At 48.3% G+C, this 23,288-nt stretch overlaps 1 protein-coding gene across 1 annotated transcript in view; it reads right to left on the bottom strand.

Annotated features, from left to right (window-relative positions):
* The window catches only part of GAD1 (glutamate decarboxylase 1), a 72,738-nt gene extending 57,919 nt beyond the window's left edge, over positions 1-14,819 (bottom strand). The window contains exons 1-2 of the mRNA XM_084812593.1: positions 14,750-14,819; positions 9,512-9,574 (exon numbers count right to left, since the gene is read on the bottom strand). Coding sequence (XP_084668719.1) covers positions 9,512-9,574; positions 14,750-14,819 — 133 coding nt within the window. The remainder of the gene's footprint in view (positions 1-9,511; positions 9,575-14,749) is intronic.
* Between the last annotated feature and the right edge of the window lie 8,469 nt (positions 14,820-23,288).

Genomic DNA, 23,288 nt, shown 5'->3' with positions numbered 1-23,288 from the left:
TTAACCAGGTTGTTGCATCTTTGCGATGTTGAAGTAATACGTACAAATTAGGCAATTACTTTACAGTACGTTGTCTCTCCCTTTCCCAGAAGGTAATTCGACTTGCTCTGACTCTACTGGGCATTAAAAAGAAGCCAATTATTCTCTAGGCAAGATTTAAAGTCCTTGGAGAAAATAACTATTGAGAAACATACTTATATAAAAGCGTTTAAGATCAGAGAAGAAAAATGTCACATCTGAGATGCCAAGAGTAGAAAGCAAACGGGACAACGAGAGATTTCCTTGCCAGCGTCACTGTAATGGACCAACTGGTGTGTGTGTGTGCGCGCGCGTGTGTGTGTGTTTGGGGGTGGGATGGGGGGGGGTTCTATACAATAACTCCAGCATGGATTAAAATATCGAACCTTATAACAAAATTAAAATACTTCACAGGCAATGCGCTACAGTTCAAGTGAAGGTTTCGAATTTCGAATACTGGACCCCCGAGCAAGTGAGATAATCGGACTGGATTGCTTAAAACATATAGCGGAGGACCAAGAAGGAATCGTGACCTCCAGTTTCCGTTGCAGCAGTCTATAGCCCCCTAGTTTACACACTTTATGGTTCACTTGATACAAGGGGGCAGAACCCTCAGTCCTGACCCCACTCCCCATTTCCTTACCGCCTGTACTCTCATTCCCCTCGCCGGCCCAGATCCTCATACTTGGGAGGAAAGAGCGATCTGTATCAGTTCACTGGAGCAGGGGGTAGGGAGAAGCCTTTTTCCTCGCTGCTAGCAGTGGTGGGTTAGGAAAAGAGCGAGCGGTATTAGGATTGCTGTGTGGGTGTGGGTGGGTGTGTGTGCTCGTGCGCTCTCGCACAAGTGTGTACACAGGTGCGTGCGTGTACCACGGTTCTCCGAGGAAAGGGCTGTGTACAAGTCAGAGAATCGTAGGAAGCTGCCTTTTCCTGAGTCAGACCCTGGTCCACCTGGCCCAGTATTGTTGACACTGACTGGCAGCAGCGGCTCTCCAGCGTTTCAGGCAGGAGTTTTTCCCAGCCCTGTCTGGAGATGCCAGAGAGCAAACCTGAGATCTTCTGTACGCAAAGCAGGTGCTCTACCACTGAACTAAGCCCCCTGACTTATTAGGGCAGCCAGCAATCACAACGTCTTCAGGCTGCAGTCCTATGCACACTTATTAGGGAGCAAGCCCAACTGAACACAATGGAACGTCCGTCTGAGTAAACATGCATAGGCCTGCAGTCCATTTCATAACTGCTTCCATTTTGCATAGTAGAAACTGAGGTGTTTTCTCTTTCCTTACTAATAATCCAGAGTACTCATCCCAGACTTTACATTTGAGCTAGGGCGTCACTAAGGATCAGCCCAGAACCTGCAGTTAAAGTCAGCACTAGCCAGCCCTGTAACGTGTGGAGAAGACAGTGCATCTGAGCACGTGCAGGGTATTTTTGCCTCACCACCTTGTACTAACCACCACAACAAATCTGAAACTGTCTGGAATGAGGAAAGGATTTCAGGTCAAAACCCTTGACTTCCAGTTAGTCTTACCACCGACTCAGGTCTCTGGTGCTTTAGAAATTAAGCCCTGGCCCGTTACAGTGAAGCTGGCAAAGGAATCTCTAGTTGTCCCGTTTGCTTTCTACTCTTGGTATCTCAGAAGCGAGATTTTTCTACTCTGGCCCAGAACGACTTTATTCGTCAATTAATTACATGGATTTCTTTGAGGTTCGCTTTTCGAAGAAAGTAGAGTGGAGTTGCAACTTTCCCATTTTCGACTTCTATCTATTGCAGCGACCTTGGGAACTAGGACGAAGACTGACCGCATTGTATAGATGGCCCAATAAAAGTACTCGCGATTCGAGAGGTACCTGCCACCATCCGAAGCCCGTACAAGGAAGAACCTTGGATGAAAATTCCTGTAGAATTCTGTGACGCTCTCTGAAGCCTCATTGGATAAAGCCGCGTTTACATAAAGGACAAGACAGCCAATTAGGAAAGCTCCACCAATGACAGCCATCTTGCTACATTCTAATTGGCCAGCCCCGGTGGTTAAAAAAAAGATAATAATAATAATAATAATAATAATAATAATAATAATAATAATAATTCAAGCCGTTTGTAAAATAGGTAACGTGTTCCTTGACCTGCGAAGAACAGGAGTTCTGGGGATTTTCGTCACGGTTGTTGGGATGGAGGGAGAAACGCACAAAAGTTCAAAATGGAAAGAATCGCAAAATCTATTTGGTTACTTAAATGAAATAATTATACTGGGAAAACAAGAGCTGGAAGCACCAGAGAAAAAATTACTGTCCACTCTGTTGTACCGCAAAAGAAAGGAGTCTTCGGTAGCCAATGGCAGTTTTTGAACAGAAATTAATTTGGACATTATTTTCATTCCATGGCATTGAAACGAATTCTTCTCCAAAGACCGCGAAGACAAACAGAAGCCAAAGGAGGAATCTAAACCTGATTAAAAGGAAACACACCTATGACCAGGGTCGTGTTATTATAACACTGCTTAGGTCAAACGACTGCCATTTAACTGGTTTGTGGTCTTCTTATTGATAATTAAATATTATCTACTTGATTTCTAGCGGTTTATGAAACCTAATGGCTGGAGTAAGGCCAGCCGGCTTCAAGTAATCCGCAAATCCTGTTTCAACCTACTTTCATAACTTTCTTTCTCGTTATTTTAAGCCCCCGAGCGTTTTTACTAAGTTAACTAGAAGGGTTGTGTGTCTTACTGACTTTTCAATTTATTTTTATTATTTTTGAACCTGTCTGAAGAAGTGCTCCGTGTAATTCGAGAACTGTTAACGTTAGTTGCCCTAATTAACTTTCGGCTTAAATTGAAGAACGTCGGGAAAACCACTAAACCGTTCAGGTATGACCTAAATCATATCCCTGATGAATATACAGTGGAGGTGAGGAATAGATTTCAGGGATTAGACCTGATAGACAGAGTGCCTGAGGAACTATGGACGGAGGTCCGTAACACTGTTCAGGAGGCAGCAACGAAATCCGTCCCAAAGAAAAAGAAATGCAAGAAAGCCAAGTGGCTGTCTGATGAGGCTTTACAAGTAGCTGAGGAAAGAAGGGAAGCGAAAAGCAAGGGAGAAAGGGGAAGATATACCCAACTGAATGCAGAGTTCCAGAGAATAGCAAGGAGAGACAAGAAGGCCTTCTTAAATGAACAATGCAAAGAAATCGAGGAAAACAACAGAATGGGAAAGACTAGAGATCTCTTCAAGAAAATTGGAGATCTCAAGGGAACGTTTTGTGCAAAGACGGGCATGATAAAGGACAAAGAAGGCAGGGACCTAACAGAAGCAGATGAGATTAAGAAGAGGTGGCAAGAATACACAGAAGAACTATACAGGAAAGATCTGAATGTCCCTGATAGCCATGATAGTGCGGTCACTGAACTTGAGCCGGACATCCTCGAGAGTGAAGTCAAGTGGGCCTTAGGAAGCATTAGTAACAACAAAGCTAGCGGAGATGACAGTATTCCAGCTGAGCTATTTAAAATCCTAAAAGATGATGCTGTTAAAGTGCTGCATTCAATATGCCAACAAATCTGGAACACTCAACAGTGGCCACAAGACTGGAAAAGGTCAGTTTACATTCCAATTCCAAAGAAGGGCAATGCCAAAGAGTGTTCAAACTACCGCACAATTGCGCTCATTTCACATGCCAGCAAGGTGATGCTCAAAATCCTACAAGCTAGGCTTCAGCAGTATGCGAACCGAGAACTACCGGAAGTACAAGCTGGGTTTCGAAGAGGCAGAGGAACTAGAGATCAAATCGCCAACATTCGCTGCATCATGGAGAAAGCAAGAGAATTCCAGAAAAACGTCTATTTCTGCTTCATTGACTATGCTAAAGCCTTTGATTGTGTGGATCACAACAAACTGTGGCAAATTCTGAAAGTGATGGGAGTACCAGACCACCTTACCTGTCTGTTGAGAAACCTGTACGAGGGTCAAGAAGCAACAGTAAGAACCAGACATGGAACAACCGATTGGTTCAAAATTGGGAAAGGAGTACGACAAGGCTGCATATTGTCACCCTGCTTATTTAACTTATATGCAGAGTACATCATGAGAAATGCCGGGTTGGATGAATCACAGGTCGGAATTAAGATTGCCGGGAGAATTATCAACAACCTCCGATATGCAGACGATACCACCCTAATGGCAGAAAGCGAAGAGGATCTCAAGAGCCTCTTGTTGAGGGTGAAAGAGGAGAGTGCAAAAGCTGGTTTGAAACTCAACATTAAAAAAACTCAGATCATGGCATCTGGCCCTATCACTTCCTGGCATATAGAAGGGGAAGAAATGGAAGCAGTGACAGATTTTACTTTCTTGGGCTCCAAGATCACCACAGACGGTGACTGTAGCCATGAAATTAAAAGACGCTTGCTCCTTGGGAGGAAAGCTATGGCCAACCTAGACAGCATAGTAAGAAGCAGAGACATCACCTTGCCGACAAAGGTCCGTCTAATCAAAGCTATGGTTTTCCCAGTAGTAATGTATGGCTGTGAGAGCTGGACTATAAGGAAGGCTGAGCGCCGAAGAATTGATGCTTTCGAACTGTGGAGCTGGAGAAGACTCTTACGAGTCCCCTGGACTGCAAGGAGGTCAAATCAGTCCATCCTAAAGGAAATCAACCCTGAGTGCTCATTGGAAGGACAGATAATGAAGCTGAAGCTCCAATATTTTGGCCACCTAATGCGAAGAGAAAACTCCCTGGAAAAGACCCTGATGCTGGGAAAGACTGAAGGCAAAAGGAGAAGGGGACGGCAGAGGATGAGATGGCTAGATAGCATCACGGATGCAATGAATATGAACTTGAGCACGCTCCGGGAGAGAGCGCAGGACAGGAAGGCCTGGCGTGCTATGGTCCATGGGGTCACGAAGAGTCGGACACGACTGAACGACTGAACAACAGATTCAGGCTCGAATCTCCGCTGAGCCACAAAGCTTACTGGACGAGGACCCTGGGCTAATTACCTATCTCTCGGCCTAGCCTACCTCATAGGGTTGTTGTGGAGATAAAAGTTCGGCGGGGAGGGAGGAGACCATTTGCTCGCTCTTGAGCTCCATAGAGGAAAAGTGGGATGAATTTTAAAAATTACCACCTCACGTGCCCAATTCTATGAGACCAGCATGCCTTACGCAGGAATGAATGCCACTGAACACAGCGGAGCTTATCTGCATAAACGTATATAACGGCAGGACCGCACCGGTCCGCAAAAATCCGAATTGTTTGTTTTCGGGGGGAAATAAATCCAGTTGATTTCAGGGCTGTTTACTTCCCGATAATGCTGCAGTCCCGTGCACTCTTACTTTCAGCACAATCCTGTACAGAAGTAACTCCTGTTGAGCTCAACCTCAGGTAAGACGTAGAGCATCGCAGCCGAAGCCCCGCTGAGCTGGCAGCAGTGGTCTGGGAAAGACGCCCAGTACCCCAAGCCTTGCTTCAGTTAAAGCCCCACAGGCTGAAACCTATTCGAAAGTCCATTGAAATCAATGGCACTTGCGTCTAAGTGATGCAGGTCCTTGAAGCGAAGTCTCTTTCCACCCGAAGACAAGGCTTGTTACAGGCAGGTGTGTACCTTGCCTGTAACAAGAACAGTCTTTGTTGCTATTTCCCACCCCCTTGGCTGTCTAAAGATGACGTCTGGGGAGGATTAATCCCATCGAGAACTTTCTCTCCTACTCCGCCCCCGCCCCCCGCCCGCCCCATCTCCAAACCGGGATCTCCAAACCAGGCTTCTAGTTCTCAGTTTGGAGATTGTGTACATAATACATCTGAGGCGAAAAGCCTTGTGTGCATGGATGGTACAATGCTGGAAAAGAAATGCTAGTATTCCCGAGTTAAGGAATTGTCTTGGATATTTGGTCTTTCCAGCATCAGCTTTAGGTTAGAACAGAAATGCATAATAATCATGTCAATCCATCCTCGCAGTAACACCCCACCCCCAACAAACAAAACCATGCCCAGACATGAGGCAGATATAGGTAATAAAGGAAACAGGCCTGAATGTCTCTTGGATTAAGTCGGTGTCAACAATCTATTCATTCGTCACTGCAGATTTTGCAGTGTGTTTTTTATTCAAGTTTCTTTCAAACGTTGCTCAGCGTTGTACCGACGCCTGGCTACTTGTCTCAAGTCAACTCCGGGCGAGACGCCTCCAGAACTTGGAGTGATTCTCCAAAACAAAAAAGATGCTTGGCTGGTTCCCCGAAACTGGCACGTTACTTCGAGAAAGAAGCACAGGCCATCGCCGGCTGACACACCGTCATATTTGCCTTGGTGGGCTAATTAACTGATCAATCGATTCGGTCAATCGACTTGAAAGCCTTTAATGGCCCGCGGCTCGCTGTTTAGGCGACAAACGGGCATTTTCCTCACCCGTGTCTTACGGAGCTGGATTTTTTGGGGGGCGGGGGGAGAAGAGCAAATCGCATTTAAAAATCACACACTATTCAATATTTGATTCCGAACCGTGTTAAGACAGAGGCGCTCTCTGGTCGGCCCCTTTGGGAGGAAAAAAAGAAGTCTGACTGCGCCTTTCGAATGTAATCCCTAAAGGATATTTATTTAGGGGCATGGACGCCCTATTATTATGTAGAGGGCCGGGCCGGCCTATTCGAAACCCTCCCTCCTTTTTCTCCGCTGTCGGCCTTAGGCAAATAAACAAACGCATCTACTTGTGATAAAAATTTGGATTTTGAAATAGTTTTGGCAGTGTAAGGAGGACTTCCAGTTCAAAATTTCTAAAGCAATTTTATCCTCCTACGATGACAACTCAGTGGCCAAGGTCTGGTGGCTTGCGCAAAAACTCACCCCTCCCACCCGCACCCAAATACACATTCATATCCACTACCCCAAAGAACAAATGAGTCTGGTGGCGCCTTAAAAGCTAATTGATCTAAACCAGATTTCTGGCTCGGTTAAAATTCACGATAGGCGGCACAATTAATTGGACTGAAGCCCAATTTATCCTTCAGTTCACAGGTCAGCCGGCTTGGATATCTGGGTGTTAACACAGTGCTAATCCAACTGTGCCCTGCTGAAAACACTGGAGGGGCGTTTGGAGAGAAACAGCGAGGCCAGGTTTGATGCCAAATTCTCTTTTCTCTTTCTCGGTGTTTTTTGTTTTTGTTTTGAAACGCAGTAATTGTTTTGGGTTTTTATCCTCTTATTTGTCCTCTTCCCAAATGATGGGTGTGGAGCATTTCCAGCGGATGGAATGTAGCCGTGTCACTGGCTGGATACAAGGGTGGCCCCCTCCATAAACCCTGGTAGTCTAGCAACCCGGAGCGGCAGAGCCAACGGTGCGTTACTTTATCAGTTCTGCTTGCCGGGCTAAATTAAAACGATGATGAAAAAACTCATCGCTCCAGCCGTTGAAGGGACCAGCAGGGAAACGGTCCATTACACCCAGATCAGGAACTATTTATAGAAGAGAACGACGCCAGGCGCAGGAGTTAATATCATCGCTTTGGCTCCAAGGCAACGTCTGCTGCATTGAAGGGTTAAACCAATTGCAATTTGATGCTATTTAGACACATCTGAATTCTGGTGCCAAATCCCCGTGTAACGAAAATATTTAAGGCTGCAATCCTATACCCACTTTCCTGGGAGTAAGTCCTCCCATTGAAATCAATGGGACTTACTCCTGAGTAGACACGTGTAGGATTGCACTATAAGTCAAGTTGGGGTGCGTGGTTTTCTTCGTCTTGGGAGGACCCACCCACCTTCCTTCCTTCTCATAAGTTAAAATATTAGTAAGTTAAAATATTAGTGAAACATTTATATATGTCTACCTTGTATTATTCTTACCGACGGATCCTATTTATGCTTACCCAGAAGCAAGTCCCGGCCGAGGTCAATGGGCCTTACTCCCAAAGAAACGCACAAAGGACTGCAAGTATCAGGCGGCGCGTGTATGCATATTTACGTGGGAATAAACCGTCTCGTACTCAGTGGGGCTTAAATCTGAGTAGATTGGGCGATTAATTGCATTTTTTAATGGCCCCCAAAATTGGTTGGACATTGATGTCTCCCCTTTCCTCCTTCCTTGACCCTCTCCCCCCCCCCCCCGGATGGGAAGGCGTTATAAAGAAATCTAGGGAGAGGCAGGCAGGCAGGCTTGTTATCCGTGAAAGAATCTCTCGCAGTAACGGGCGCAATCTGATGGTATATTATTTGTTCCCCCTTCCTCCCTTCATTCCAGGCCGACAGAGCGCTGACTGGCTGCCAGCCCCGGTATCTCCCGGACGCAGCAGTCTGACGAATGGCTCTTTAATAAGGCTCTCGTTAATCTTTCTCCCCCAGGAGATCCGTATTTTCTGGGCCGATAAGGTTGAAAAATCTCAGACAGGGAGATGTGGCAAAGCAGCCCCACACAGCCTGGTAGGGCTCCCCCCCACACACACCCCGCTTCCTCTCCCTGGCAGCTTCGATTGACCATCCACCACACCCCCTGCCCTGCTTCCTGAGGAGGGCCCCATTTACAAGCTCGCCGGAGGGAGCAAGCTACAGCGAGTCTGGATCTTGAGCAGTTACGACGTGGGCAAAAATAGAAGAAAAAGAAAGCGCCCCTCTCGCCGAGGCGACAGGAGCAGAAAGGAAAAAGAAAGCGCCCCTCCTCCTATAGCCAACCCAATACTGAGAAACGACATCACGCACGCACGGACCCTTCCTCGAACAGTCCTATTGCACAGCACACCTATATCTCCCCCCCGCTCCAGATCTTGCCCCTACATTGAGCAGCCCCCCCTCAATCGCGCCCCAAGAGGCCTGATACAAATACACACCAGTGTTTGCCTACTAGGAGGCAAACATCCATCTTGCTTCAAACACTCACGCTCCTGACCCTGAAAACGTGTATTTCTGGCTGCCACAGGAGTCGTTTTCTAGCACCATTATGTCAGTTTAGCAAAACAAACCACCAAAAACCTAGCCAGTAAATTCTACCGTCAGAGGCGTTTGTCCGGGTGTCTCCCGGTCTTTGCCCGCTTCTGACAGCAGATGGCGCAAGAGTCTATCCCGCAACACAGCGCGTCGCGTCTAGTTTCCAAAGGATTATAGGGAAGAAAGAAAAAAAAAGTAGGATTCTTTCTCCCCCTCCTCCTGCGCCCACCTCCTCTTCTAAAACGAATTTGGGATATTGCTGCCTCATTCGGAGGAGGAAAAAAAGGAGGAGCAGGAGGAGAATTTCTTTGCAATTTCGTTCCCGTTTCTGCGTTATCTGAAGATAAAAGAGGTGGCCTACTTTCTTTGTGAGCCAACCGAGTCCCTTCAATCCTTCCAGAAAGGGAGTGTTGGGTTTAGAGAGAGATAAAAGCTTCGAGACTGCTTATGGACCCAAGACAAAGCGTGAGGGAGGGGCGTGAGGGAGGGGCGTGGGGGGGGAGAGTGAAAGTGTGTGTGAAGAATGTAAGAATGTAAGGCTGCACTGTTTTCTTTTCTTTCTTTTTTTTGCGTCTTTTTACTTACCGCATATCTTGAGCCCGATTTTCTTCGTGCAGCCATGAGCCACACCACACCAGGTGTCATAGGCTAAAAGGAACAGAAACAAAAGGTTTACACCCTGTAGAAACGAGTCGATGGTACACAGCCTACTTTACAATCCCTAGCCGCTGCCTTTACCTCGAAGTAGCTGCAAATCTTCCTCTAAAACGTCCCAATTCTCAGTACATAAACTGAGTATTAGCCATTCTGCTAGACATAAGACAGAACGTAGCATGAGGCGACCGCTCAAATGGGAAGGTGTTTTCTTTCTTTATTTAAATTAGAGTGGTGGTGTGGGGGATGGCAGTTACCTTGGGATGTGAATCTAATCCACTTTATGCAAATACCGCCCACTCGTAAACATGCAAGAGTGAAACCAGCCAAAACCAGAGGCTCCTCCTACGAAGCTCTGGAATTTAGGTTATATGAGTCATCAGAGATCGGAAATACTTGTGTAGGACAACAGCACTTTTCCAAAAAATCTATTCTATTTTCTGCCATCATGAGAGCTAGAAACTTACCTTAAAATGAAACGGATTATCCTCGGGATTATCAAGAATACCTTTGGTATCAATATATGTACTACTTGTGAAAGAGAAGAGGAGGCCTGAGATCAGAATTTCTGTCTGTATCCTTCAGCATCGGTATATCTTCTTTTTTTTTTTAACGCTCCAATATAAACCTTCAGTATAAACTGGGAAGCTCGCAGGAGCTGCTCCAGGCAAAAACACTGTGTCGCCTGCCTTGTGACCGGATGATGCCTGCCCAAGCTCTCAAACAGGTCCGGGCATAACAGAAGTCTTTGTTCTATTATCACAGCACCATTAGAAAAGACAGAAGCCACGTGCCTTCACCAAAGCTTTGTATTAGAGCCCCTCTCCACTGTCTCCATGAACACCGCCACCCCACTCCCACCTTGTGATTTTCGTGGCGCTACAGGAATTTCAGCCCGAATACGTTCTCTCCTTTGCAAAGAGACTTGGGGGCAATGCTGGAGTCACAGGAGGGGCGGGCACCAGGGGAGTATAGCCGGCTGAGCGGCAAAATGGGTCCCATCAGGACGAAGGGAAGAGGCAAGGCCGCTGGGAGAGACCTGAGCGTCTCCTAATAATTTATTGGCGAAGCTCCAGGCAAGTGGCAGCTTAAAATAAACTGGCATGAAATGGGGTCATGGAAGAGTTCGGGAATTAATTGGGTGAAAAATAGTATTTGACTAGATGATCGGACTTGCATGACTAGGTTGCAGCCGGCTTGACGAGTCAGGGAGACGCATTAAAAGGCCCCTCACGTAGTCCTCCTCCCCGTTTTCGAGACGACTCCATCCACCCTGCCCCGCCCCCTCGGGCAGCTGGAGCGCGCATTGCGCTGTCCTGCCTGGGAGGTGCTGAAGGTGCGCGCGAGGTGGCGATGACCTTCAGCCAGCCCCCGAGGGAGGAGGTGCATAGTCCGAGATGGGGCAACCAGCCGCAATCTTCCCAGGAGCGGAGCACACTTGATCAGCAGGGCCAGCCTCTCCGGTAGCGTAAGGGAGTCCTTTCCCGCCTGAGGTGGATGCCGCCTAGTCCTCCCTGTGGAACCTGCAGATGAATGGTTTCGCCACATGACAAAGTGCTAGCGTGAGTTGGGGGCTTGAGGCGAAGCAAGAGAGAGAAGGCAAAGCGGAACGACAAAACAGCACGCACGCACGCACGCCCGGCAAAAGCCTAACACAGACGAAAGGTAGGGCAAAGAGAACTGAATCCCGCCATCAAAGTCCCAGTAGGCCAAAAGGCTCCCAGGAGCTTGGAGAATGGGAAACGGCTCTGCTCCGGTATTAAGGCCACAGTCCTAAGTGGTAACCCCTTCATGGATCACTGCCTTGTTCTGGCGAAGGGGCTTGTGTAACTCAGTGAAGCCATAAGCTATGCCGTGCAGGGCCACCCAAGACGGACAGGTCATGGCAGAGAGTTCTGACAAGATGTGGTCCACTGGAGAAGGAAATGGCAACCCACTCCAGTATTCTTGCCAAGAAAACCCCATGGAACGTATCACAAGGCTAAAAGAGATGACGCCGGAAGATGAGCCCCTCACGTCGGAAGGAGTCCAATATACTACTGGGGAAGAGCACTTATTTACCTAAGTGGTAAATCCCACTGAACTCAGTGGAATTTTACATCGGAGGAAACTTGTTTGGCAGCGGGCATTTAATCTCTAGGGTTTGTGAATTACTAACCCGGATCCGAACAGGAAGGCCGTGTAAATGTAATTCAGGGGAAACTATATTTTGCTATGTCGCCCAAACTTTGAAGGGAGGCCCACTGAAGACTTAAGTGGTACTGGGCAGGTGTCCAAAGGCAAGGCCAAATGCTATTTAAGGCGCAATCCTGTGCATGTTTAGACAGAGGAGAGTCTTACAACTCCCAGCATTCCCCAGCCACCATGTCTGGCTAGAGAATGTTGAGTTGGAGGACTTTTTTCTCTGTCTAAATATGCATAGGATCACGCCCTTAAACGGCAACGCATTAAGGCGGAACTCAGCTGGTTTGTCGAGTGTTTATGGGAAATTTAACAGGAAATCGGGGAATTTCTAGCCAGCTTCCAACACCCATGGAAGAAATTAGCAAGAGCGAAATGGAAAAGTGGGTGAGCCGCACCCCCTACCACAACTGTGTGTGTATGTGTGTGTGTGTGTGTGTATGTGGAGATAAAATTCCTATAGCCAATACAATACATAACATTGGGGTTTAAACCCTGTCCTAGAAATATGGAACACCCAGCCACCAGCACCACCAGGACACACACGCCCACATAGCCTCTTTAACGGATTTAGGAGTGTAAAGTTGGGCCTGCAGGGTGCGAGCGGGCGCATGAGTGCGTGTATGAATAGTGGCCTTTGCAGCTCGATCTTAACTGCTTTCATTGGGACCCATTGATTTCAACGGAATTTATTTCCAGGTAAGATTTCAGCCCTACAGCCCAATTCTATGCACCTTAATTTAAAAGTAGGTTGGCACTGAGATCAGTGGCACTTATTTCCGTTTAAACGTGGATAGGATTGCAATCTTAAAAATGAAAGCGAGAGGATGAGTGCAGCAAACGTAAAAGAGGGGATATTTCTCCGTGCTGCTCCATGGCAAAAGGGTTAATAAAATAAAATGGGTGTGTGTGTGTGAACTAAGTGTCTTGAGGTTTGGTTCTGCCCACGATCTGCGTTGGGCATGAGCATTCGTTTGCAAGACCGGGAAGGCCTTTCCTTTTCTTTGGATCACCTGTAGGGGGGGCGCTGCGTGGGAAGAGGAGGCGAGGCAAGACCGTGGACGGAAAAGGCTGCGCCTAGAGAAATGATGGCGGGGCGCAGAGGAGCAGGTTTGAAGGGGTGGAAGAGAGAAATCGCCTGAGAACTGAAAAAACAGACGGCAAAAAACAGAGATAAAAATGGGGCGTGGGAGAAGGCAGGGCGCGGGGAAAGGGAGGCAGAGAGGAAGCTGCAGGCGAGGAAAGCAGAGCGCGGGAAGGGAAGGGAAAAGCACACGAGGGACGGGTGGTGCGGGAGGGAGACCTGTGAGCTGCCAGCGGGCTGGAAAGGGGCAAGGACGGCGTCTCGGGTGAAAGGGAGGAGGCCGGAGCGGCCAGAAGGACGCCGAGAGGACGAAGGAGAGGGCGCCGGGGAGCCAAGGGGGAGGGGGAGGGGGAGGGGGAGGGGGAGGGGGAGGGCGGCGCAGGGAAGAGCGGCAGGCGGCTAAAGCGGCGCTGACAGGACTTTAAAGCAGCTTCGCTCCCCGCCCCAGGCAGCGAAAGGCCAGGTGGCGCATGACAGGCGGAGGAGGGCGAAAGGGAGCCCACCGCCACGCGCGCGCGCGCCGCCGCCTCCACCCACGCGGCGCTTCAGACAGCCGGACACCGAGGGCGGGAGAGGGGGCGCGCGCCGGCCGTCGGGAGACAATAGGCAGCAATGGCCGCGCGAGCGCGGGAAGAAGCGCGCCGCCAGCGCTATTTCCACCTCAGGGGCTCTGACAGGAGGGCGCATTCCTTGCAGTGGCCGGAAGGCGGCGGCGGGGGGGGCCTGACCCAGAGGACGCGCCACACGCTTCTCCCGCCCCCGTTGTTGTTCGCCCCAGAATGAGAGCCAACGGGGGGGGCGGGTCTTCAAACGGGGGACTAATTAATCTAGATTCCATCTAGAGTCTGTTTGCGGTGAGGCCGATTGTACAGCTCGACGGCTCCGCAACGCCAGGAGAAAAGACAAAAGCGCAAGCCCGCCACAAAGAAGCTGCTTTCGTTCGGGGGGCCTCCCCCTCCCCCCTCCCCCTCCCCCCGCGCCTCATTCCTCGCAGTCGCAGAATAATCGCAGTAATGACGGGGTGTTCATGCTTCATGGCCCCGCAGCCCTTGCAGGGTAAAAGCGGTTCCCCGCTTTGCTGTGGCTTGCCAAGCTTTTATCCTTTCTTTCCCGACACCCCCCCCCCCCACGTTGCCGCCGGGAATTCTGTCAGCCAGCCTACACACACACACACACACACACCCGCTCCTTCTGGGTTGCTGAGCGCCTGTCTGAATTGTCTGGGCAAAGCTCTAGGAACGGCCCCTTCCCGCCTTTCGCCTGCAGCGCCATCCGCGTCCCGCTCACACCTGACGAACTCCCGGCAACCCCGGGGCAACTGGGGACAGCGCGTCCTTCCGCAAAGCTGCCACAGGCACCCGGGTCTCGGGGTGCCCTGAAGCAAGAAGGAGCGTGGCCATGAAGAAGGCGGGCATGGAAGAGACACGGGCCCACCCGCGCGCTTCGAAAGCACGCGTGGAGCGCCAGGCTTTGACAGCCGCCCAAGGCTGACCCGGTCCACAAACGCGGAAAACGACCTGAATAACAAGTTGCGACCCTAACCCCCGCCTCACAGCTCACCCATCAAGCCAGTGTTAGTGGAGATCAGGTTTGTCACCTTTCACCTGTTCTCTTGTTCGGTAATAACACCGGGGTGGGTGCTTTTCTTTTTCTGAAATATTCTCAAGCAAAGGCAAACCCAAACGACCTCCCGCGCCCCCACGCCGGTTTCAGCATCAGATCGCGGGGGAAAGGGAACGAAGGGGTCGAGTAAGGGATTCCACGTAGCTCTTGTTGCTGCTGTTGTTGTTGTTGTTGTTGTGAGTCTCGACTCTTTCCTCGGAGCCCCGGCTTAAAATGACGACGCATGCACATTTCGATGTTTGCAAAACGAAGATGGAACAACACAAACCCCCCAGACCTACTTGTGGGTCGTAAATTAGTCGGGTTGGGATCCTGAGCAGTGTTGGAGGAGGATGGATCCGAGGTTGCCATTAGGTTCAGAGTCAACGCCTTCTGATCCCAGGTTTCTGGCTTCAATATTTTCCTGACCCCGCCAGCAAAAGGACTGACTGCAAGGAAAAAGAAAGGCGGGTTTAGAAATCGGGTCTTTGGAGGGACGCGGGTATCGCCCCCCCTCTGTCTGTCTGTCTGTCTGTCTAGCCGGAAGATGTGACGGTCAAGAAGTGATTCTGCAGCCAACAATAAGCAATTAAACTCATCGGGAAGTAGCAGTCGTCGGAGGCGGGGTGGGGATGGAGTGTGCGTGGTGGTGGGAGATCGGCACAAAAGGACCGTGTTGCACCTCGAGTGGGGAGAGGAGTCCTTGTTCTTACGAGACGTTTCTTGGAGCCAGACACCGCGGAGATCTTCCCTTCCTTCTCGAGACAACAAAGCGATGTGGATGGAGAAATGGCTGGAGGCGACGACACCTAGTTGGTTTTTATAAGGCTCGCAATCACGGCAAGTGGGAAAATGTCTGGACAGACAGAGCCGACAAGCTCAACCATTCCTTTGCTACTGGAAGTAGAGCGAGTGTGTCGCCCGTGCTGGAGGAGAAGGATGGATTCAGCCGACCATAAAGTCTATGGCAATTATATCAATGGACAATGAGGAGGGCAATTATGGTTCACGCCAAATGGGAAACCAACTTCCAATAAGCAGGCTTAGAGAACAACAGCGACAATAGATGATGATCGAGTCATATAAGTCCGGACAGAGAGAATTCTTGTGACAGCCTTGCATCTTTTCTTCCGATTGTATGAAATGCCAGACTAAATAATGTTGAGGGAGGATAACTCCTAGTTGTGGGCAAACAATGCGGGTAAAAGGAACCATTAAGGCTGCAGTTCTATACACAGTTACCGGGGAGTAAGTCCTATTGAACTCAGTGGGACTTACTTCTGAGTAGATATGCATAGGATTGTGCTGTAAACCAATATATTTTATACAGGAACTCACACCTATGAACATACAGAGAGAGAGAGAGAGAGAAACACACACACACACAGAAACACACACAAGGTATATAAAGGTGCGGACCAGAGACACACTTGCACACCTAACAGAGATCAATGCAATTAAAATGGTAACAATTCGATTCCCTAATTTCATAAACAAAATGTGCTGCTCATCTGGTAAGAGTTGCCTGGCCTTTTTGGACTAGCTCTCTATTTACATTCTTTACACTGCTTTCCGAAGGTATTTCAGTCGATTTCTAGCAACCAACCACTCCTGGTTCATTGGTCAGCAACCAGCGGATCAATCAATGCCTCTCTCCTTCCCTCCCAACACACTGGATGGCTCAGATTTGTTTTTCCCCTTTAGTAAAGACAAATCCAAAGTCGCAGTAAATTAACGAGAGTAAGTTTGGCCGCGATGTACCAACACCTGTCAGCGCTGTATCATTAGACAGAAAAGTTCTCGCCAAAACACACACATGCTGGAATACAAAGGCGTGGGGGGAGACGATTTTGTAATGATCAGTCTGCATAATTTGATTTAAAATCACAGACCTTAATTCCCCAAAGCTGAGAGAGACAGGCGCTCTGGGCCGTGCTTGGAAGTGAAGTAACAGGTTATCACCATAAACAGCCGCCTCCCAGTCTCTTCCCCAAATATTCTTTATTCAGATTCACGTAGGGGAAGCCACAAAAACTGTCAGGCGCAGAAACCTCTACACTCTTGAAACAGAAGATCTCGAAACCTTCACTAACACAGGGAAAGAGGGGCCATTCATTTTTTCTAAGAAAAAATAAAAATAAAAATTAAGAAAACTTACCAGTCAAGGACTGAAGGCGCTAGATCAAACTCCGAGAGACCAAAACGAAGAAGATCGAGAAATTTGAGCTTTGGAAGGACTTGGCGCTTATAAACTCCGACACAAACGACGTCGGAATATCAATGGCGCCCTGGAATTTAATTCGGGATGACCTTTCCTCCCCACACAAGTGGTTGGGATTTGCTTCTTTTAAAAGCGTAAATCGTCGGCTGATCTGTTGCGACGCAGGCATGAGTCACCACGCTTGCCGCCGCCGCCGCCACCAGCAGCAGCACCTCGTTTGCTCCAGTATGGAAAGCAAAATAGCTGGAGTTTGGGGTGGGGTGGGGTGGGGGAGGTAGGAGTGTGCGCGTGGAATCACGCGCCCCCAAATGCTGCTGCGCTTTACCCAGCGCGCGTGATTCACCTGCAGGTGTTGTGGTTTCCTGAAGGAGGGAAGCGGGGAGTGCGTGCGGCGGAGGCTTTGCACCTCGATTACGAATCCAGATCACGAAGAAGAGATTGGCCCTAGACATGAGACTGGCAGCACAGACTTACCGCACGCCGAGAGATGGGGAGCCTGGAAGGAGACGCTTCCCTCCCGCTCGGACCCAGCTCCCTGGGTGTTCTTCATACGTCCTGATCAGGCCACGTCAGAAGACTGAGCCTTTCCCTAAACAGACACTTGCGCTCTCAGCAGGGGATTGGGTCGCCCTTCTGTTCATCAGGTCTTATGAAAAAGTTCATTCTCGAAAAGGCATCTGGTCGATCCCAATTTTGGCTCATAGTCACCTTTCTCCAATAGCAACCTTATTCGCGTCCGGGACATTCTGATCATACTGTTGGGCAATCGTCTTAAGGAGGGAAGCTTCCCTTTCTCTATTCGTTTGGAGGAGTTTCGAGAATCTGTTGCCGTCTAGGAAGGGGGAGGGGCGGGGAGCCAAACCCTGAATAATCATTTAGAGTTTCCACTTGGGGGCGCCAACGAATCAAAGACGCGGGAGCCTCCTGTCCTGTCCTGTGTCCTTTCCGCTTGCAAAGCTACGAACGAGAGAACACCACCTGGCAGTTCAGACACGGATTTAGCAACACACACACACACACACGACACTTCTGCCAAAAATGAAATTGAGGGGGAAAGGGGAAGCCTTTGCCCTGGGATATCATCCTGGGGTTTAATACAAGTTTCAAAATACGCCATTCCTTGCCAGGATAGGATGCGTTCACCTTTAGCACCAAGAGACTGCGAGCCAGACGGAGAAATACGCGCCTCTCTGAGGGGACGCATGCGATGTTGTGGCGCGCGCGCCCATACACACACGGGAGCGAGAAGAGCATGGCGGAGGAGCAGTCTGGATGTCCAGAGATTTCTTACAGATGAGGGTCAAACAGCGGCGCTACGTACAGGTCTCAGTCATCTGTCCTTTCTGAAGGACTCGGTGAACATTCACTTCCCGCCTTCGACTGGGAGAGCGGCAGAGCTGAGGCGGGGCAATGCACGGTGACCCCTCTGCCTTGCGAAAGAATTGCCTGGGCACTTGCCGCCACATCCCTAACACGTATCATTTTCAAAAGGGTCAAAGCCTAGTCTTTTGATAGTTCAGATGGCTAGAAACTGAGAACGATCTACTCATTATTTCAGGAAATCCTTTTTCCGCAGGTCGGGCCCGAACTTTTCTTTACTTGCCTTAACAGCAAGACCCTTCTGCGATGTGTGTAAGGACACGTTTCCCATGGCTTCGAAGTATAGCACTTGCATTTGGCAAGCTTATGCTATAATAATAATAATAATAATAAACCAGTGGAGGCTGGTGGCTTCGATATCAGTAGGGCTTTCAATCTGTTCTGGGTTTCAGTTCAGAACCAGCCAGAACTCTAACGAAACTATCCAAGGTGCTGAACCTGGTTTAGGGATTGGGTTCAGCACCTTGGACAGCTTCTCTGGGGTTCTGACTGAAACCCAGAGCGGATTCATAGCCCCACTGACACCAGCCTCCACTGTTATAAACTGAGCATGCCTTCAAAGGATTATAGACTTTACCGAGTATTCCTTCCCCTGGAAGAAAAAGACAAATAAAACCGACCCCCTGCCGTTCGTTCAGGGCCAGGTAGCCAACGATAACGGCTACCATATGGTTCGCAGGAGGGCCTTGCTCCGAAGGCTGCCCTGAGAAGGGGCGGGTTGGCGCGCGGGCGGGAGGGGATTGAAGAGCTAGAATGGATTTCAGCACCTCGGAGAGCGGCACTTGGCAGAAAGCAGGCTTAGGTGACAAAAGCGACACTGCTGGTCTAGAAAAGCAGCTCCTTAGCCAAAGGGATTGGGGGCGGAGAAGGGGGGGGGGTTAACGCTTTCCATATCTGCAGCTTATCCACCCCAAAGGACCCTCTCTCACCGGATATCTATTACAAGGCTTTGCAACGGCCTTCGGTTGGTCAAGGGTATGTACAGGGGTCTATTAGTGGCGGGATGTCATCTTTGGACGCTAGATTTCTTGGGCAGTAAACACAATGAGGATAGGAGAGAAAGAAACAGGCCAGGGCCACTGAAGCACTGCAGACATCCCACAAGCTAAACCAATGAAATGCTAATGCACTAATGGACAAACAGCCCCCCTCATGGAGAGAACGACTCCTTCAAAATCTGGGGTCAAACCTAGAGCAGGGGTCGGTGGACTTTAGGCTTGCAGGTTCTACTTTGTTTTTCACTAGAAGCTAGAGTTCCACCATCCTGGGCCAACTGATAACCAGTGGCTCAGGAAGGTGGACAAGAATGGCAAAGACCGTGCCTCTGAGCACATGCTTAGCTCAGGAATTTCAGTGCCAAGACTGGAGCTGGCACACTAATCCTTCCACACATAAATCTACCCGAATTTTCACCAAAGCTTTCTTGATTTCAGCAGCCTAAGGGGGGGGGGGCTTTTTGTTATTGCAGTTGCTACACCATTGGGAGTCAAAAAAACTTTGCTGATCTACCAGAAGATGTTGATCCACTCCCTGCCCACCCCTTCCCCAGAACACCTGGAGCTATCTCCTTATCAAAAACCTCATCAACTCAATAAAAAGGTAAAGGTGTCCCCAACCAGTCGTGTCCGACTCAAGGGTGCGGTGCTCATCCCCGTTTCTAAGCCGAAGAGCCAGCGCTGTCCGAAGACGCTTCCGTGGTCATGTGGCCGGCATGACTGAACACCGAGGTGCACGGAACGCTGTTACCTTTCCCGCCGAGACGGTACCTATTTATCTACTTGCAATTTCTTGCTTTCGAACTGCTAGGTTGGCAGCTAGGTTGGCAGAAGCTGGGACTGAAGATGGTCACGCAGCACTCGGGTCTGCAGCACTCGGGTCTCGAACTGCTGACCTGCCGACCTTCCAGTCTGCAGTTCAGCGTCTTAACCACTAAGCCACCGTGGTCCCCAGACTCAATACAGAATATGAAATGTCATAGTTTCCAAGGCAGTCTAATTGCCTCCAGCTAAAGGCTGACACCTGGCAGATTTTATTTTCCTTTAACCAAGGGCAGGAATGGAAAATTAACATTATCCAGCTTTTAAATAACAATAGTACTAATATTTATAGTGCTAATACTACTTTATTTTATTTTAAACAAGGACAAACACCTGCAGCCTCAGCTAAAGTACTTACAGGCTTACGGAGAAGGAGCGGGGGAGGAGGAGGAGGAGAGAGAGCAGACTCTGAAGAATAAGATCGTTTGACTCTGTAGAAGCTTTCATAAAACTAACCTTTATAGGGAGGGCCATGTTGGCCTATGCAAATAATATACTCCGTATGGTCTTCCCATGACAGGCCATTATTATGACAGTAAAACATCCAAAAATACTATAATTATAACTTGCTTCTAATACATCACAGTAAAGTGCTTTTAAAAAAGAAAATAGATTTCAGCAGATCAGTGAGAATGAAAAAGTGGGACTAAAAACTGACAGAACTGTTAGTAAACACATTTGGAAGAGATCTTTTCTTTCTGTTTTTTTAAGTCTTCTGAGATATGACATTTCCCCCAGGTGGCGCTATATCTCAGCCTCAGATTCTGAACTAGTCATTGGGTTCCAAGTTTATTTTTTAATTACTATTCTGAAATTTGCAAGACCTACAGTTTTCAACTTATTTGAAATATTAAACTTCTTATGTCAGGTCTGATGACATTTCCCCTGGCATGAATAGTCTACAAGGCCCCTTTTACAGTGTAGAAAGAGTGAATGGCATATTGAAAGAAGCTGGCATATGAATCCTCCATACAGTAAAAAGGCTCCAGGTGACTGTAGGAGCTATCAGTTCTGACAGTTGCTACATGAACTTGTGGAAAGCCCCCTTCAAGCCTCAGCAATGCTGTCTGCCTGCTCAGTCGTCTTGTGGTAGGTCCTCACTTATTTTTGCAGCAACATTGAAGAACAGGTTATTGTTGAAGTCATAGCAAATACAGTAACCTCCTGGTTCACCTCTCCTGCTGCAGGAAAAAGCCACTTTTTCTTTTCTAAGATAGGGAAATTTCTGGACAGTTAGTTTCCAAGCTTAGTATGGTTGTCACACAGGATACTGGAAACAGTATGATCCTTAGTTATGCAAAACTAAAAATATTCCCATAGTGTTATAACCCATCTTTTATGTCAAATGGTCTTGGTAATCAGAAATGGCTGAGTTCATCCAATCATTGCACCTTTCCTATGGAATTATGTTAGAATTAAAATTAATTAGCTATACAGTCAGTAAAAACAAGACCTGGAGCTGACTGTGGCTCAGATCATGAGCTGATTCTTGCAAAATTTCGGCTTAAATTGAAGAACGTAGGGAAAACCACTAAACCATTCAGGTATGACCTAAATCATATCCCTTATGAATATACTGTGGAGGTGAGGAATAGATTTCAGGGATTAGACCTGATAGACAGAGTGCCTGAGGAACTATGGACGGAGGTCCATAACATTGTTCAGGAGGCAGCAACTCAATCCATACCAAAGAAAATGAAATGCAAGAAAGCCAAGTGGCTGTCTGACGAGGCTTTACAAGTAGCTGAGGAAAGAAGGGAAGCAAAAAGCAAGGGAGAAAGGGGAAGATATATCCAACTGAATGCAGAGTTCCAGAGAATTGCAAGGAGAGACAAGAAGGCCTTCTTAAATGAACAATGCAAAGAAATCGAGGAAAACAATAGAATGGGAAAGACTAGAGATCTTTTCAAGAAAATCGGGAGATCCCAAGGGAACGTTTTGGGCAAAGACAGGCATGATAAAGGACAAACAAGGCAGGGACCTAACAGAAGCAGATGAGATTAAGAAGAGGTGGAAAGAATACACAGAAGAACTATACTGGAAAGGTCTGAATGTCCCTGATAGCCATGATAGTGCAGTCACTGAACTTCAGCCGGACATCCTAGAGAGTGAAATCTAGTGGGCCTTAGAAAGCATTACTAACAACAAAGCTAGCGGAGATGACAGTATTCCAGCTGAGCTATTTAAAATCCTAAAAGATGCTGTTAAAGTGCTGCACTCAATATGCCAAAAAATTTGGAACATTCAACAGTGGCCACAAGACTGGAAAAGGTCAGTTTACATTCCAATTCCAAAGAAGGGCAATGCCAAAGAGTGTTCAAACTACCGTACAATTGCGCTCATTTCACATGCCAGCAAGGTGATGCTCAAAATCCTACAAGCTAGGCTTCAGCAGTATGTGAACCAAGACCTACCAGAAGTATAAGCTGGGTTTCAAAGAGGCAGAGGAACCAGAGATCAAATCGCCAACATTCGCTGCATCATGGAGAAAGCAAGAGAATCCCAGAAAAACGTCTATTTCTGCTTCATTGACTACGCTAAAGCCTTTGATTGTGTGGATCACAACAAACTCTGGCAAATTCTTAAAGAGATGGGAGTACCAGACCACCTTACCTGTCTCCTGAGAAACCTGTACGAGGGTCAAGAAGCAACAGTAAGAACTGGGCACGGAACAACCGATTGGTTCAAAATTGGGAAAGGAGTACGACAAGGCTGTATATTGTCGCCCTGCTTATTTAATTTATATGCAGAGTACATCATGAGAAACGCCGGGTTGGATGAATCACAGGTCGGAATTAAGATTGCTGGGAGACTCATCAACAATCTCAGATACGCAGATGATACCACCCTAATGGCAGAAAGCAAAGAGGATCTAAAGAGCCTCTTGTTGAGGGGGAAAGTGGAGAGTGCAAAAGCTGGTTTGAAACTCAACATTAAAAAAACTCAGATCATGGCATCTGGCCCCATCACTTCCTGGCATATAGAAGGGGAAGAAATGGAAGCAGTGACAGATTTTATTTTCTTGGGCTCCAAGATCACCGCAGATGGTGAGTGTAGCCATGAAATTAAAAGACGCTTGCTCCTTGGGAGGAGAGCTATGGCAAACCTAGACAGCATAGTAAGAAGCAGAGACATCGCCTTGCCGACAAAGATTTGTATAATCAAAGCTATGGTTTTCCCAGTAGCAACGTATGGCTGTGAGAGCTGGACTATAAGGAAGGCTGAGCGCCAAAGAATTGATGCCTTCGAACTGTGGTGCTGGAGAAGACTCTTACGAGTCCCCAGGACTGCACGGAGGTCAAATCAGTCTATCCTAAAGGAAATCAACCCTGAGTGCTCATTGGAAGGCCAGATACTGAAACTGAAGCTCAAATCTTTTGGCCACCTAATGCAAAGAAAAACTCCCTGGAAAAGACCCTGATG

The sequence above is a fragment of the Heloderma suspectum genome, chromosome 1, assembly GCF_057233095.1.
Source record: "Heloderma suspectum isolate Gila_16-S chromosome 1, 16-S_ref, whole genome shotgun sequence".
NCBI classification, from domain to species: Eukaryota; Metazoa; Chordata; class Lepidosauria; order Squamata; family Helodermatidae; genus Heloderma; species Heloderma suspectum.
Note: the sequence above shows the minus strand (reverse complement) of the source record. Positions and strands in the feature narration are given on the sequence as shown.